We start from the raw sequence: 16,755 nt of genomic DNA, 5'->3' as shown, positions 1-16,755 counted from the left end.
AATTTGGGGAAGTACCCACTTAAAGTATCCTCTGTGAGATGTTCTCTAAATGTACCCTTCTCTCCTGCACAAACCTTTCTCTCTTTCTCTCTCATTGATCACTCTTCCATGAGCCTCACCATTGTATTTTATGTTGACTTCCATGGCAGCACTTATCGGAAAGTATTGTATTTGTTCACATATCCACCTCTTTACTGTGTTATAGGCTCCTTAATGGAAAGAGTGCTGCTGCCTTAATTTTTCCAATCCTAATGCTTACGAGAGTCCCTGATACATAGTTAAAATCCCAACAAATTTGGCTCAATGAATTGTGCAGATTTTAAAGTGACGTGGATTTCTTCTCATGCAGAGGCAGGAGTAGAACTGTGGGATGGTTTTTTTTGTAGATAAAATAGATGATTTTATTTGTAGAACTGTGGGATGATTAAATGTGATTCCTTATATCTGGGTCACATTAGTATAAGCCTCTGGATCCATCAAAGAACAATTAGAACAACTTATTGGTTCTGAAATTGATCCATGGCTTCCATAGGTGGTCTACCTTTCACCATAACTGCTTTGGAAGTTATTGTACAAAGTTTGGCTTCATTGGAAATATTTGTTTTGCACTGAAAGCTGGATGCCAGGTGAATGGAGTACATGCAGCAAGTCCTGTGCTGGAGGCCAGCAGAGCCGAAAGATCCAGTGTGTGCAAAAGAAACCCTTCCAGAAGGAGGAAGCAGTAGTGCATTCTCTCTGTCCAGTGAGCACACCCACTCAGGTCCAAGCCTGCAACAGCCACGCCTGCCCTCCAGAATGGAGCCTTGGACCCTGGTCTCAGGTAACAGGAGAACACTTGGGAGTTACTGGTCTCGTTCCCCATGAAGGCAAGTGGGGTACAGGTGTCTTTGCTCTCCGAGGGGCTCTTAGCGGTTTACGTCTTCATGGGAATCTGCTAATGTTCTTTAGGGAACCTTATGAAATCTGAAGTGTCGGCATGCCTTTCCCAGAGCTTAGGATCCTCCTCAGAGGACCAGAAGTTGGAGTGTGGGGGCCAGTTAGGCCAGACTTGTGAGCACAGCTAGAAAGGATTCCAGTGTCAGAAGACTGGCATAGAGACCTGGCTATGGAATTCTCCAAAGCTAACGGGAAACACAAATACAAAGAATGAAGCATAGAAGAGATATTTAACTCTTGCTTCAATGGGAAAGAGGTAAAGTTAGAAGAATACAGAGAAAAGTAGGGCATAGAGTTTGCTATGGTCACAAATTCCCGGTGAAAGATACAAAATTTTAAAGTTAGAAGAGACATAGAGCTACCTGTCCTTCACAGCTCAGAATTCCCTCGAAAGCAAAGGTTCTCAACTGTCGGTAAGTTTGCCTACCAGGGAACATTTTTGATTGTCACCACTTAGGGAGATGAGTGCTCCTGGCATCTAGTGAGGTAGGAGTGAATGTCCTACACAGCCCAGGCCAGCTCCTCACAACAAAGAACTATCTGATCCAGAATGTCAGTGGTGCTGAAGGGAAGAAGCCCTGCCCTAAGCATTCCAATCCTAATGCTTACGAGAGTCCCTGATACATAGTTAAAATCCCAACAAATTTGGCTCAGTGAATTGTGCAGATTTTAAAGTGACGTGGATTTCTTCTCATGCAGAGGCAGGAGTGTATTTCTAGAACTGTAGGATGATTAAATGTGATTCCTTATATCTGGATCACATTAGTATAAGCCTCTGGATCCATCAAAGAACAATTAGAACAACTTATCTTATTGGTTCTGAAATTGATCCATGGCTTCCATAGGTGGTCTACCTTTCACAATAACTGCTTTGGAAGCAGTTATTGCAGTGATAGCTCAACCGCTGCTCAATCATGGCTGGCAAACAAATTTTAGGGAAGAATGAAAAAAAGGCAAGAGTTTTACCATCTGAACTATGAAGCCAGGTAGCAGCTACTGAAGACAGTTCTACTGTGTTTTCCTTTAGGGTATGTTAGATGCTGGAGGATGCTGCTTTCTGATTAATTTCAGCAACATACTACCATATCCCCTACCAGAGGTCAGAGTAAGGCTTTTTTTTTTTTTAATGTTAGGACATATCTGTTAGCACAGGGGTCCCCAACCCCCAGGCCATGAACAAGTACCTGTTCGTGGCCTGTAAGGAACTGGGCCGCCCAGCAGGAGATGAGCAGTGGGCCAGCATCACAGCCTGAGCTCTGCCTCCTGTCAAATCAGTGGCAGCATTAGATTCTCAGAGTAGCTTGAACTCTTTTATGAACTGCACAGGTGAGGGATCTAGGATGCATGTTCCCTATGAGAATCTAATGCCTGATGATCTGAGGTGGAACAGTTTTATCCCAAAAGCACTGCCCTGCCCGTCCATGGAAATACAGTGTTTTGCAAAAGCTGTCCCTGGTGCCAAAGACATTGGAGTCTGCTATGTTAGGGAATTAGGGGTCAGGAGGGAGAGAGAGTATGTTTTGGCTTGTTTAGGGGTTCTTTCAAATGAGAGAATATATTCCTTTATAGCAGAGGGTAAATCTACGTAGTACATGGTGTTGAGTCTAGTCTCTTTCTTTGCAGTAAGGAATATAATTTACAAAAAGAATTCAAATAATTGTTTATATGGTAGGTATGGATAAAGGGAAATGGGAATGGGGTTGGTTAAGTAGACCTCATAAAAAGAGCTTTAGTTCATGGAGTTCATCCCACCTTTCACAGGAATATATTTAGTGTTTTTGTTTATGTTTTAATGTGGCTACTGAAACCTTAGGGGAATGCAAATAGAACTTTTTTTTCCTTCTCAAGTGTTCCAAGACCTGTGGACGAGGAGTGAGGAGGCGTGAACTCCTGTGCAAGGGCTCTGCCGCAGAAACCCTCCCTGAGAGCCAGTGTACCAGCCTCCCCAGACCTGAGCTGCAGGAGGGCTGCGTGCTTGGACGATGCCCTAAGAACAACCGGCTCCAGTGGGTCGCTTCTTCATGGAGCGAGGTATGGTTTAGAACTCACTGCTGGAGGTTTCTTGAAATGCTCAGCTGACCCGCTAGCATCTAGGCTCACAGAACTCCTTCTTGTTGCACACATTGATACCAAACGCCTGCTACGTGCCAGTTCTTCTCTCCTGATTTCTTCTTCACGAAACATTGCTAAAACACCCCCACATTGTTCAGGCCTATGCCTGAGCAGCAGGGGCGCAAGATTTTGTATAGCACCCATAGAGAAACATGGATAAGGTATGCCAAGTGCCTTGATAGAAGTCTGTAATTTTATGGGAGAGCTCAAGGTTCACCCACACTGGACTTCGGGAAGAACCCTTATCAGAAGAGACCTTTCTAGGGAGCATGGCCTGAAAAATGAGCAGGAATCAAAGCAAAAGGGGATTTGGGGGGAAGGTTGTGCCAGACAGAGGGTGCAACCTCTCCTCAGGAGTGATGACAGGTGACTGCACATTCAGTACAGAAGGGACATGGGATGGGGTGGAAAGATCATGAGGGCCTTGGGTGACACTATTTTTGAGACAGGGTCTTGCTCTGTTGCCCTACTGTGCAGTGGCGCAATCTCAGCTCACTGCAGCCTCCACCTCCCTAGCTCATGTGATCTGCTACTTGAGACTAGAGGCATGCACCACTACACCTGGCTAATTTTTGTAGCGATGTGGTTTCACCATGTTGCTGAGGCTGGTCTCGAACTCCTGGGCTCAAGTGATCTGCCTGCCTCGGGCTTCCAAACTGCTGTGATGACAGGCCTGAGCCACTGCACCCAGCCTAAAAGGTTATTTTTGACCCTCGTCATGTTACCTCCTATGTGTGAGAGGTTGGGTAAATTTAAAGGGTAATTATTTGCTGTACACTGGTTTTTCCCATTCAGCTCTTAATCCTTTCGTCTGGCCCTTACCCTCCTCAACTCAGATTCCTAACTCCCCAGGCCTTAGGTAGATCTGGACCCGTAAGTGTGTAACCCTAAACCTGGAAATCCTTTTGCCCACCTTGCCTTTCTCCCTCTGGACTCCATCTCACACCCATGTGGCATCTCAAGGTCCCTTTTTTGTTTCATGAGGCTAATGATCTATGTGATTTTGGGAAAGTGAGTTCCATTTGCTGAACTTTGGTTTCCTTACCTATAACATGAGGTACTTGGCTGCTGTATCTTTACGATGAGTGAGTATGGTTGACCTTGTGTAATCCCATCCCTCCTGTTTCATGTGCATCTGTTCAGAAGATTTGACCTTGGTAGTCTTCACTTTTACACATCCTGTCTTGTCTCCTAGTGTTCTGCAACCTGTGGTTTGGGCGTGAGGAAGAGGGAGATCAAGTGCAGCGAGAAGGGCTTCCAGGGAAAGCTGATAACTTTCCCAGAGCGAAGATGCCGGAATATTAAGAGACCAAACCTGGACTTGGAAGAGACCTGCAACCAACGGGCTTGCCCAGCCCATCCAGTGTACAACACGGTAGCTGGATGGTATTCATCGCCGTGGCAGCAGGTGGGTACAGGCAGATTGAGGAGGTTTCTATTCAAGTGAGATGTCGAAAAATGAGGCATTCTGCAAACAGTTGCTCTTAGTCTGTTAATGGTTGTCTAAGTAAAAACGACTAAGGGTTCAAGTTCTGAAGGCAGAATGGGTTTTGTTCTTTGGCCATCTCTGCCCATGTGGCCCTGGGCAGGTAACAATCTGTAAACCTCAGTTTTCACATCTAGAAAATTATTATCTGGCAGAGCTGATCATCAGAAAATGTATATAGAACACATAGCACCAGGCCAATCATACACTGCTAATTGCTGGTCATTGCTGCTGCTACTGAAACTATCACTCAAGTCTTTGTTTTAGAAATGCTGCTCACAGCCTTTACTCATTTGGTTCTTACATCATGTTTCTGAACAGTGGAATAGCTAATATATTACTATGCACGGTGCTAAGTACTCCTATTCGTGGATAGTATGGTCCCTAAAGCTCAGAGGGTCAGGCAATTCAGCCAAGAATACTCAACTTTTAAACTTATCTTTTCGGAAGATGTGGGTGAAACTTTAGCTAGGATTGGTGTGTGATGCGGTCCTTCCAGCATTCCACCCAACAGATGTTGTTGCACAGCTGTTCAGAGGACTCGGGTGCTACCCACCTCAGAGAGTCCGGGTAGAGGTATAAATATGTGTATGTACGTTATCTATTCGGGAGGATCTGGAAACCAACACATGGATAAGAGGAAATTAGCATGATTGTCTTTGGCCAGGCATTGTGCTAGGTGTTACACATATTGCTGGGGATTTCTTTTTTAAATTGACTCTGATTAGATTAAGGGGTCAGCAAACAGTTACCAGCTGGCCAAATCTGCTCCCCCAATATCTGCCTGTTTTTATAAAGTTTAACTGGAAGGTAGCCATGTTCATTTGCTTAATATATTGACCACAGCTGCTTTAGTGCTGCAAAGGCAGGGACAAGTACTTGCAACAGAGGCCGCATGCCTATACAGCCTGAAATATTTACTATCTTGCCCTTTACAGGAAAAGTTTATTTAGATTATTTGATAACAAGACTTGCCCTCAAATTTTAATTGAGACAGAACTACAGTCAATTATAAGGCATATGTACATTTTTCTTTAATGCAGTAACGTTAAAATAAGAAAAATCCATTTAAAGGGCTACATTTACATTTTTCCCTGGTTTTTTCCTTTTGATGGCTATCTGGAAAAAAAGACAGTTGAGTTGTCTAATCACCGACTTCTAAGAAACACCAACTCTACCATGCCAACTCCAAATGTGGTTCCAGAACTGTCTCTGACCATTTTTTTCTGTCCCGGTTTTGAACTATGTCCTCCAGGACTGCAGCTGCACAGATTGTCTGCAATTCTTTAAATTGTGTGATTAAGTCCCTAGCTGTGTCTGTATTTGTTTCTGCATTCTTAGAGCAGCTTCTGTATTTCTGGAGCTTCTCTTCTTTATGAGTCACTTAACTGGGAGACACACACACTCTTGGGCTAGATAGATAGCATTTGCCTAAAACCCTTCTAATCAGATCAAAGGGATCACACTTGTTAGGATAGATGCTATGGACTGTAAGCACATGTGCCTGGCTCCAGCCAATCTGTTTCATCAGCAGGCATCTTGGTAATGTCATGAAGCATGGGAATTCCTTCTGTTTGATGTCACTGACCTCAGCAGAGTGTTTGACTCCTTCCTCTTCTCTCTTCTGCAGTGCACAGTCACCTGTGGGGGAGGGGTCCAGACCCGGTCAGTCCATTGTGTTCAGCAAGGCCGGCCTTCCTCAAGTTGTCTGCTCCATCAGAAACCTCCGGTGCTACGAGCCTGTAATACAAACTTCTGTCCAGCTCCTGAAAAGAGAGGTAAAAGGCACCATGCTCCAGTGAACTGTACTAGTCTCTAGATAACTTTTTCAAAGCCTACTTTGGTGGTGGTACAGTCTGTGGCATGGGTGAGCCATTCACCCGAAGTCTGTGTGACAGTGCTCCCTGGAGTTGTGTAAGGCACCACTTTGGGGAAGTTCCTGTCCAAATGATCTTTTGGAGACAGTCTCACTCACTGTCACACAGGCGGGAGTACACAGCTCACTGTAAGCTCCGCCTCCCGGGTTCAAGTGATTCTCCTGCCTCTGCCTCCTGAGTAGCTGGGATTATGGGTGTGTACCATCACGCCTGGCTAATTTTTTTATTTTCAGTAGAGACAGGGTTTCACCATGTTGCCCAGGCTCGTCTCGAACTCCTGATCTCAAGTGCTGGGATTAGAGTCACAAGCCATGTGCCCAGCCTATCCTAGTGATCTTGTTTGCATGGGTCTGAAGGGAATATTTAATTGCCACAATAATGCTTTTTAACCATTACTAATTTGAAAATGGGAACATAAAGGTGAACAAGAATAGCCCTCAGGGAGCTCATATTTTAATGGAGGAGACAATTACAATCCATACATAAAGATTTTCATATTTGTTGAATATATAAAACAATTCAGAAATCAAAATAGTCATCAGTGAATATGTACTGCCCTAGGACTATACCTAAATATTTTCTTAAAGTTCGTTCAGGTAAAGTGCAATGAGTACTCACAGGAAAATGGAAAGTCTGAGTAAACTGTACCATTCTTCACTGTTTAATCTGACAAATGCCAGGAAATATTTTTCAGCCTAATATGCTTGCCTCGTGCTAAAGAATCTTGCACAAGACCAAAAAAAAACTAGCTCTGTAGCAGTTACTCAGAGCCAGATCATCCTAGTCCATGCTGGGATACTGCATAGGGAAGAAATGAGCAAGTGGTCATGTTCTTCCAGACTCTCTCCTCCTTTCTTCACTATCAGTGATTTCTCATTTCCACCCTCAATTGCCAGAGATTCAGCCTATTCAGCCTAGAAGGCCACCAGCACCCCCAACGACAATGGCCGATTATGAAATTGCCCAACAGTAAAGGGAGAGTCAACATGCACATATGGCCCAAGGAAGCCATTTGTCTTATTATTTTTTGCTCACCCAGCACCTAATGCCACATTGGGCACAAAATAGGTGCTCAATAAGTCTTAAATGAATACATGCATGATGTATGGCTACATGAAAGATCGTGTGCAAAGTGCTGTGAGGTCCTCGAAGTCACCAAGCACCTTGTATACCTCCAGCACTTTTCTAGGAATGAAAGAATAGAGGTGGGTCCTGTTCTTAAAAGAAAGCTACAATAACAAATAAGTGGTGGAGTATTCACAGTGTTACAGTGATGATCAATTCTACCTGTGGTGCTGGAATGAGGGGAGTCATAGGGTGCATATGAGAAACAGCTTGTTAAAAGACGAACTTGGCTGGGTGCATCACCTGAGGTCAGGAGTTTGAGACCAGCCTGGCTAACATGGTGAAACCCAGTCTCTACTAAGAATATAAAAACTAGCTGGGTGTGGTAGCAGGCACCTGTAGTCCTCGCTACTGGGGAGGTGGGAGGATCTCTTGAACCCAGGAGGTGAAGGCTGCAGTGAGCGGAGATTGCACCACTGCACTCCAGCCTGGGCTTTTTTTTTTTTTTTTTTTTTTTGAGACCCTGTCTCAAAAAGAGGAGCTTCTCTCTGTGCCTCTTGGCTGAGTCAAGTCCCTTTTAGAAGAATAAAGGATACAAGCCCAAGGGTTTGTTCTGGGCCAAAAATGTAGCCTACAGTTTACTAAATTGAGGATTTTCTCCCATTCCAAGTACCAAGTATAGGGATGACATGGTGACTACTATGAACGTCGGTTGAGTGTATTTTCTGACTGAGTTTTCAGAAAACATTAGTGAGCAGGAAGGATGCCCATGGTGACAGAAGGAAAAAGATTCCGTTCTTTGCCTCTTCTCTGAGCCCCCCACTATGGACCAGGTACTCTGCTAGGTACTGTGAGAGTTTCCTCCACTTAGGTGGAAGTTTCTACCCATTGTAGTCACTTAAACTAGACCCTAGAGAAGACCATTCTGCCCATGGTGGCTTAAACTAGACCCTAGAGAAGACCATTCTGCCCATGGTGGCATCCTGTGTCACCAAACAGCTCTGTTGTCCCCTAGGCCATCCTGAGTGCCAGTCTAGGGGCAGTCATTGTATACCATCATCAGTGTGTGATGCCTTAGCTGGGTGTCTTGGTTAGATCTCCACCTTGGGGAAACCATCCTTATGATTGCACTGTACATATAATATGTAAAATTCTCTTCAGGAAAGAGAAGGCCCTAAAGCAGCCATACCACCCAGAGACTTGTGTCACACTGCATTAAAACTGGTTGTTTATGTGTCTGGAAGCTGCCTGGGCTGCAGACTAGGATGACCAGACACTCAATACTAATAAGCTGCTCCTCACAGAATCCCACATCGTGAGATGGGGGCAGGCAGCATTGTATGGTGGAAGGAGCAATAATAAAAATAGAGTTGAATCCACAATAACTTGACACTTAGTAGCTATGGAGCTTTGGGCAAGTTTTGAAAAAAATGGGAAATAATGCTTACTTTGAAAGACTGTTTTGAGTAGTAAGGAAGGTAATTCAATTTTTCACACATTTCTTTAGTGCTTACTATGAACCAGAAACTGATTACAAAAACAGCAACCAGCTAAACAGGCACAGATCCCACCTTCTGACAAGCTTACTTCTAAATGGAAATAGCCAACAGACCAACCAATTAACACCCGGTGTCAGACAGTAAAGTAGCAGGGGTGAGGAGACAGGAAAATGACTTGAGATTATAATGGTCAGACAAGACCACTTGATGATTTAGCACTTAAACAGAGACCTCAAGGAAGGTGAGCCACATATGGATCTAGAAGGAAAGTGTTGCTGGCAGAGAGACAGCAAAGGCCCCAAGGCAGGAATATACTAATCTAACTGAGGAATGGCACGATGCTTGGAGTACAAGAAACAAGGTGAAGAGTGGTTAAGCAATACATGAAAAGTGGTACTGGAGGCCTTGTCAGTCAGTGTAAGTATTTCAGATTTAACTCTGAGTACGATGGAAGCCAATGCAGAACTTTGAGCAGAAGAGCAATAGGATCTAGCTTTAGGAAGATTACTGATAGTTAAGGTGAAAGGAGTGCAGGTTGTCTAGAGTAGAACAAAGACTTGTCAACTCTGCCAGGAAGTGGATGGAGGAGGTTCCACTACAGCAGTGGCAGTACTGAAGAGGTTGGATGCTGGGTGTATTTTAAAGATTGAGCCAAGAGTATCTGCTGATTGCATGGAGAATTTGAAGCAAAGCAGTGATTCCAAGGTCATCTTCAATAGTGTAAATCAAATACCTGACTCACAGTAATTATTATAATCAAAAACACTTGTACTGACAGAATAGTAATACATCTCACTTATGCTTCGTGACTTACATGAAAGGGGTGTGTAAAAAGGAATTTTAGGCAGAAGAATCAAGGCTTGAAGAAGGAACTCTAAGCATTTCTGAATTATGTGTAGTGTAGACTCTAAATATTTTCAAAGTCAAAACTGTGCCTTAAAAATACAGTAAAATGGGCCGGAGGTGGTGGCTCATGCCTGTTATCCCAGCACTTTGGGAGGCTGAGGCAGGTTGAGGTCAGAAGTTCGAGACCATCCTGGCCAACATGGTGAAACCCCATCTCTACTAAAAATACAAAAATTATCTGGGCTTGGTGGTGAGTGCCTGTAATCCCAGCTACCCAGGAGAACCATTTGAACGCATGAGGCAGAGGATGCAGTGAGCTGAGATTATGCCATTGCACTCCAGCCTGGGCAATAAGAGCAAAATTCCTTCTCAAACAAAACAGTAAAATGACTGGGCCCTTGCTCCTAAAACATGTACTTATGTTCACATGCATCTTCTATCTCCTGAGGCCCATCTGAGTAAGAGTTCCTGATGTACAGTGAAAAAATCACATCTGTCCTGTTCATTGAACAACTAAAGAAATTAGCAAGGACTGGTGTTGACTTAATTTACTTGCAAACTGGTTGAGACTGACTTAAACCTACACAGAATGTTGGAGACCCAGCTTTTTTAGTTAATCTCAACCCATTTGCAGGCATATCAGGTGGCTTGACTCCCAATATATCGGGCTCCTTGCTCCTGGAATTATAGTTCATGGACCAGCAGCACACCCTCCCTTAATGCTCCCCTCTGAATCAGAACCAGTGGTTTAACAAAATCCTTAGGAGATTCCTAAAGCACTGTTTTAGGGTATTTCCCTGGACACTCAATTCAGTGGTAGCTCCCAGACTACACAGAGAGGATCAGACATTGATCTTGGATTGGATGTAACATTTGTTAAAAACAAATCATTTAATTTTGCTAATGGTCAGTCTTTTCTTGGCATCTAAATCCTGCCCCTACCACACTCCCCTACCAAAGTCCCAATGTTTAATGGGAAGAACCACATGTGGGCCCAAGACCTTTGTTCTGTAGGCCCTCACCTTAAGAAAAAGGTGCTATGTTGATATTAATAAATCATAATATGCAAATTACCAAAGGTTGGGCGCAGTGGCTCACACCTGTAATCCCAGTACTTTGGCAGGCCGAGGCAGGCAGATCACTTGAGCTCAGGAATTCCAGACCAGCCTGGTCAGCATGGTGGAAAACCCTGTCTCTACTAAAAAATACAAAAACTAGCTACAAAAACTAGCCGGGCTTGGTGGCACATGCCTATAGTCCCAGCTACTTGGGAGGTTTAGGCAGGAGAATCGCTTGAACCTGGGGGGCAGAGGTTGCAGTGAGCCGAGATCACACCACTGCAACTCCAGCCTGGGTGACAGAGTGAGACTCCATCTCAAAAAATAAACAAACAGGACAGACACCCTAGCCGACATGCTAAATGTATTTTCTTATTTTAGAGGATCCATCCTGTGTAGATTTCTTCAACTGGTGTCACCTAGTTCCTCAGCATGGTGTCTGCAACCACAAGTTTTATGGAAAACAATGCTGCAAGTCATGCACAAGGAAGATCTGATCTTGGTGTCCTCGCCAACATCTTAGGGCCAGGGGCTTACCTTTCAACCTCTGGAGAGACCAGCTGCCTTTGAGACCAGGAGCTGAGTACTGAGAACCATTTGTGAGCTGCGGCTGTGATGAAGGAGCCTGCTCTGAGGAACAGACAGTTTGCCACCAGGCTCCTATTTCAATTCCCTGAAGCACATGGTACTCTGAAGCACTTGAAAATGGGAAGCGATGACAAATCTGACTTTTAAAAAATCTTTGATTTGCACTGTTATATGCAAGAAGTGGTGAATCACACTGAGATATGTCGATCTGGGAAAAGACCCCCTTTGAATTTCAAAGGGTTCAAGGGCAAAGACATCTGTTTTAAAAAGGTCCTTTATGACTTCAGGTTAAAGACTGAGACTCAGAACTTTCAAATCTGGATGGAATACCTTGCCTAACTGTTGCGTGGAGTTCACAGTTTGACTAACCCTGTGAACACCCAAGCCAGGAGTTCTATGAGAAGCCAAATGGTGCTCGCAATTGCGCTTGCTGCTGGACTGGCAAGCTTCATGTTATGTTTATTTGGTGTGTGTGTGTCTTTATTATTTTGTTTAAACTATATTCTGCTTATAGAGAGTCTCTAAGACTAAAATTAACAACTTGAAAAGTATTCCAAGGAATATTATGAAAATAGGGCAACATGGACTGTTTTAAGATCTCCATGTAATTGAAATTCATGCAAGAAAACAACTCATATAAAAGATAAATATGGATGCCCTTCACATGTTATCAACCTCGTAACTTTTGGTGCTTGCTGAATCAGTCCATGAAAAGCTATAGCCCGCTCCTTGGGAATGAGTCTTGGCAAGATACCCATTTCTGGTATTTAGAAAATATCTAGGAGGAGCTAAATGGCAAAACAGCAGTGTCGTGAGGGAGAAGGGACCATCATTTATAATGCTCTGTACATACTATCAGAGCTGCTTGGAAAATTGAAGGCCTCTTGTGGCTTTTTCCTACCAACTGATACGTTTAAATTTGCCCTAGGATCTAGTTAACAGCAAAAAAAAAAAAAAAGAAAGAAGGAAACAGTGGTAATAAAAAAAAAAATCCATCTGTCTTCTTGCTATGTTACTATTAATAAATCATAATATGCCAAGACCCACACTGAATAAGAGTATTTTCAGCCATCAGAAGCCAGCTGTTGGTAGGCATTAAATGAGTTTAAAATTGTTCTCAGTTGAAAAAAACATCACACTATTTTGCCAAAACCAAAGTAATTATAATACTGTGTCCTCCTGTAATTTTTTGAGAAGTGGTTATAAAGGGCATATTTACATAAATTCTACTTTATTCCTCAACTTCTTTGATGAATGTAACCCAATTTTACTTCTTTAAAAAGTCTCAATTCAGGCTGGATTAGCCGGCTCAGCATAATCAACTAGACAGTGGTTTGTTAAATTTAGCAGCATACTTTGTTCCCATTCTAATTAAAATCCTGAGTTCTTGAATCCCAGAGAAATAATGCTTAGAAACTTCTCTCCATCTGCTTGGCTTGGCTTGGCCTAGAGGAGTAGCCATTTTATCAACAGAGGAAAAAAAAAAAAAACAAAAAAACAGTTCTCTACTACAACCCCCTTGCCTTCTGAAAAACAGCAAGTTATTTCTTTATATAATTATCATTTTATTATTTTATGGAAAATTAATTTATTAATTAATAGCCTATTATGTGTTCTCACTTGCTTCTCTAAGTAATATTTTGAGAAAAAATGTTGAATAAAACCATGGATTATAGAGAAAAGTCAAAATATATGTGTAATATTTAATTATTTTATAAGTTTTATAATAAAGTATTCCGTTTCTTTATCTTTGACACTTGTTAAATTCTTGAATAAGTTAGTGAAAAGTCAGTAATCGCCAAGGTAATTTAACTGTATAACTGTCAGTCAGGACTCTTAGAGAATGGTTGGGTGCAGTGGTTCACCTCGGTAATCCCAGCACTTTGGGAGGCCAAGGCGGGTGGATCACCTGAGTCCGGGAGTTCAATACCAGCCTGGCCAACATGGCAAAACCCTGTCTCTATTGAAAATACAAAAAATTAGCCAGCTGTGGGGGTGCATGGCTGTAGTCCCAGCTCCTTGGGAAGCTGAGGCTGCAGTGAAATGAGATTGCGCCACACCGCTCCCCGCTGGGTGACAGAGAGAGACTCTGTCTCAACAACAACAAATCTTAGAGAGTAACTTCATTGAGAAGAGGAAAGATAAGCTATTCAGTGATTAGTGATTTTTCTTGTTTGCTTTTGAAGAAATCAAAGTATCAAATGCTAAGATGAAACAGATGACACATTTACCCTCTTGAGGACACCCTATTTTGTTCCCCTGTAATTGTCATGAAAACATTTGTGGAAATCATCTAAGATAAAGCTACCATAAATGTATTTTTACATTTCAACATCATTCTATTAAAATATTTTTGTAAAAATAAAGAGGGGAAAGGGAAGGATGGGCAGGAAAAGAAGAAAAAAATACAAAGTAATTGTTCTTGGCTTTTTGAAATTTTGAATCATTAAACCAGTGGAGAATAAGAACTGGGCAAAGTCCAGTTGATCTGAAAATGCTGTATTTTTCCCTGCATCTGTGATTACATATGTTCATATGCATATCTTTATAGTTAAGAGAATGTTTATATAAATTATTGCTCTTTAGCAAACAAAAAATTAAGAAAGGAAAATGGAACAGATGCAGATAAAATAGAAGACAGAAAAAAAGGTATTTTGTTCTTTTTTGAGACAGAATTTCCTCCTTGTTACCCAGGCTGGAGTGCAATGGCACAATCTCAGCTCACTGCAACCTCCGCCTCCCGGGTTCAAGCGATTCTCCTGCCTCAGCCTCCCGAGTAGCTGGGATTACAGGTGCCCACCACCATGCCCAGAAAAAAAAAAAATTTTTTTATACCTTTTGGTAATAAGCAATCAAATATTAGTGTTTAATGGGAATCAGGTATTGTACTAAACTGTTTATGTATGTTATCTCATTTAATCATCACAATAGCCCACTTAGGAAGATACTATTATTCTTTCTTGGCAGGTGACAACTAAGATTCAGAGACATTACATATTTAGCGCTAGTACACAGTCACTGAGTGATAGGGTCAGGACTCAAACCCAGATCCACTGGGGTTCTCGTCACTGTGCTGCATTACCCTGGGTTAGAGGAAGAAAAAGAACATGCAGGCCTTAGAACTCTACTTTTTGCCCCCTTAGATGCATGTGAATGGAGTTTGACAATAAGTGATTTAACAATGATGAATTATGGGCAGAGCTGGGAATTTCAGATGGGGAACTGGGGTTGGGAAGTAATAAATTCTCACTTAGCTCGTCTTTTCAACAAAGTATACTTAAAGACTTGTTGCATATCTAAGTCTTTATTCCTTAATAATTGCTTTGCTCTGGGATGATAGTATTTCCTGGGCAGTCGCACCAGAGTTATCTGGAGCCTGCAACTCCAAGTCCATTAAGATGGAGGGAAAGCGTGAGCAAGAATTCTCTTAGCATGGGTTCTATATGCTAATGGTAGAAAGACGACACCACAGCAGAAAGAAAAAAAAAAAAAAACCCCCGTTGTCTTTATATCTTTTGGTAATAAGCAACCACATATTTGTGTTTAATGGGAATCAGGTATTGTACTAAACTATGTATGTTATCTCATTTAATTCTCATAATAGCCCAATACACCACAATACCTCACAATATACCAGCATGTATTATGTAAGACATGGTTTATGAAAATTTATAGCACAGAACCCATTATTGCTAAGTGTGATGTGGAAAAGGTCATCTAATTATGTGCTATATGGTTTTATCTTTGAAAATGTAAAAATACGCATAAGGATTCCATGCTTTGTCTGTTTTACCTTATCTTCCCCCTAAGATCTTAATTCCTTGAATACCTTTGTGGTTTCCACTGGTGTTGAGGGTTAACACCTAAGATGGTTTTCATCAGTCACCCCTGGATCTGGGTGACAGACACTTTCCTCCTCCTGAGAGGACCACAGGCTCCTGAGAGGTGATTCTCAAACTGTTGTCACTCAATTGCTATCATCGTGAGTTTTTCCCATAAGCACATATCACCTCTACCAACTTTTAAATCTAGTTAAGTGCAAATACGATTTGCTGCAAAAAATATTTAGGCCAGGCATGGTGGCTCACACCTGTAATCCCAGTACTCTGTGATGCTGAGGCAGGCGGATCACCTGAGGCCAGAAGTTTGAGACCAGCCTGGCCAACATGGTGAAACCCCATCTCTATTAAAAATACAAAAATTAGCTGGACTTGGTGGTGACACCTGTAGTCCCAGATACTCAGGAGGCTGAGGCAGGAGGATCGCTTGAACTCGGAAGGTGGAAGTTGCAGTGAGCCAAGATCGCATCATTGCACTCCAGCCCGGGGGATATAGTGAGACTCTATCTAGGAACCATCATTCTCAGCAAACTAACACAAGAACAAAAAACCAAATACCACATGTTCTCACTCATAAGTGGGAGTTGAACAATGAGAACACATGGACACAGAGAGGGGAGCATGACATACCAGGGCCTGTCGGGGGTGGGGGGTGTTGGGGAGGGATAACATTAACAGAAATACCTCATGTAGGTGATGAGTTCATGGGTGCAGCAAACAACCGTGGCATGTGTATGTAACAAAACTACATGATTTGCACATGTGCCCCAGAGCTTAAGGTATTCAAAAAAAGAAAAGTAAAAATATTAATTTCTCTTAAAAAAAAAGATATTTAAAAAGCAACTGTTTTATAACTCCTTTAAACATAGAATCGATAGAACATGGTATAAAGCGTAGCCACAAAATAAGCCAAGTATTTACATTTGTTAATTTTAATTAAAAAATAAAATACAGTCACTACAATTGGTTTACAAAACTTATCTGAAAATAAAAGAATTCCTCAATGAGACTAAGTGACTTGTTCATAGTTTCTCAAGAAGAGTCAGTTTAATATCACTAAGTTTAGAATAAAGATGAGATTTTATGTAAGATTTTCTTGAATCCCAATTCACAATTGCACAGAGAAAGAATAAATTATGTCCATTTAATTGTGCCTTGGCTGATAGAGCTCGACATTGAGGATCATGATGTAAGTGCCGTTTGTTCAACTAATTTTTGTAGAGAAGCCTTCAAAAAAGCAGTACCTACAATGTGTTTCTCTGAATGTGCCCAGCTATTTGTTAGTTTCCACAATGGCATAGTGCCTTACTCATCTACAACCACCATATTGTTTGAATGTCATCAAGAGATACTTGCAAAGTGTCCTAAGTGTTTCCTTAAACTATTTTTTTTTCCTTGAGTCAGAATCTTGCTCTGTCATTCAGGCTGGGATGCAGTGGCACAATCTCA

The 16,755-nt window shown here is 42.2% G+C and overlaps 1 protein-coding gene and 1 long non-coding RNA gene across 3 annotated transcripts in view; one reads left to right on the top strand and one right to left on the bottom strand.

The window, feature by feature from the left end:
• ADAMTS18 (ADAM metallopeptidase with thrombospondin type 1 motif 18) overlaps window positions 1–13,221 on the top strand; it is a 152,506-nt gene extending 139,285 nt beyond the window's left edge. For both annotated transcript variants that reach the window (XM_025370569.1, XM_025370570.1), the window contains exons 19-23: window positions 616–820; window positions 2,785–2,967; window positions 4,244–4,456; window positions 6,165–6,312; window positions 11,261–13,221. In XM_025370569.1, coding sequence (XP_025226354.1) covers window positions 616–820; window positions 2,785–2,967; window positions 4,244–4,456; window positions 6,165–6,312; window positions 11,261–11,376 — 865 coding nt within the window. In that variant the 3' untranslated portion in view covers window positions 11,377–13,221. The remainder of the gene's footprint in view (window positions 1–615; window positions 821–2,784; window positions 2,968–4,243; window positions 4,457–6,164; window positions 6,313–11,260) is intronic.
• Window positions 4,792–6,300, bottom strand: LOC112614233. Its single transcript, XR_003117058.1, has 2 exons — window positions 6,123–6,300; window positions 4,792–5,149 (listed from the first exon to the last, which is right to left on the bottom strand). It is a non-coding gene; the product is annotated as an uncharacterized LOC112614233 (long non-coding RNA).
• Window positions 13,222–16,755: the final 3,534 nt, after the last annotated feature.

Source organism: Theropithecus gelada, chromosome 20 (assembly GCF_003255815.1).
Source record: "Theropithecus gelada isolate Dixy chromosome 20, Tgel_1.0, whole genome shotgun sequence".
Taxonomy (NCBI): Eukaryota; Metazoa; Chordata; class Mammalia; order Primates; family Cercopithecidae; genus Theropithecus; species Theropithecus gelada.
This window is presented reverse-complemented; position numbering and strand designations above follow the sequence as displayed.